Genomic DNA, 973 nt, shown 5'->3' with positions numbered 1-973 from the left:
ATTCGGTGAGAAACATACCGAACAGACGCGCCAAATCCCAGAAAGTAAGCCACGGAAAGATTTGCTTTAATGCTTTCGAAGGCGTGTGTGCGTTTCGGTGGGGATGTTTGGACATAGCGTTTGGTGCTTCAATCGCGTAATTCCGCAGCGAGCAAAGCCGGTCGCCGGTACAACTGCGTAGGATAGCAAGTGCATGCTGTACTGTGTGTGCGGGCTATTCGGCAAGACAGCTGCAGCAGCCGCCACGGTCAGCAAGACCAGTTGGAGGGAGGTCGCGAAGAAAGCCTCTCTCCAGCTCTCCAGATGTGCGCATTATTCTCAGAATAACAGGGAAAGGAAATAAGTCACGATAGCCCGACGTACTGAAGCTGTGGGACGATTTCAAGATCTGCTGTTGCTGCTGGCGCGATTGATGTCTTGAGTGAGTCAGGCGTTGATGGGAACGTGCCTACGCTTGCCGAGTGAGGCGTTGAACGCTGAGTATCAGCCGGTCTTGCGCTCGATGATGACTCCTGCGACGGTGAAGCAAAACGCACGACATGATTATGAGGCATATGTACAGTGGGAGACCCCGGATCAGTTTTGACCACTTGAGGTTTCTTAACGTGCGCCTAAATCTAAGTGTATTGTGGTTGTTGCATTTCGCCCCGTCGAAGTGCGGCCGCCGAGACCGGGATCAAGCCCGCGACCTCAGCAGCGCGATGACATAGCCGTTAAGCTATACCACGTAAGGTGAGCAACATCACATGTATTAATGAGTCATTATCAAGCGCTTCAAGGTAATTTTTAGCACATAAAATTCAAGTAACTGCAGCCACATCACAGAAACTTGGCATATGCATTATAAGGCGACAAAAACAAAAATTCGAAAAGAAAAAGATCAGGATAAAACCGCTCTATTCAAAAGAACAGCAGACAAGTTCAATAAAGGTGCTTCGCGAAAAAAAGACTTCAACGCAAGCCAACGTTCAAA

General features: G+C 49.0%; 1 protein-coding gene across 1 annotated transcript in view; it reads right to left on the bottom strand.

Annotated features, from left to right (window-relative positions):
* The window catches only part of LOC142587265 (uncharacterized), an 11,908-nt gene extending 11,242 nt beyond the window's left edge, over positions 1-666 (bottom strand). The window contains exon 1 of the mRNA XM_075698142.1: positions 364-666. Coding sequence (XP_075554257.1) covers positions 364-554 — 191 coding nt within the window. The 5' untranslated portion in view covers positions 555-666. The remainder of the gene's footprint in view (positions 1-363) is intronic.
* Between the last annotated feature and the right edge of the window lie 307 nt (positions 667-973).

Source organism: Dermacentor variabilis, chromosome 7 (genome assembly GCF_050947875.1).
Source record: "Dermacentor variabilis isolate Ectoservices chromosome 7, ASM5094787v1, whole genome shotgun sequence".
In the NCBI taxonomy this organism is placed as follows: domain Eukaryota; kingdom Metazoa; phylum Arthropoda; class Arachnida; order Ixodida; family Ixodidae; genus Dermacentor; species Dermacentor variabilis.
This window is presented reverse-complemented; position numbering and strand designations above follow the sequence as displayed.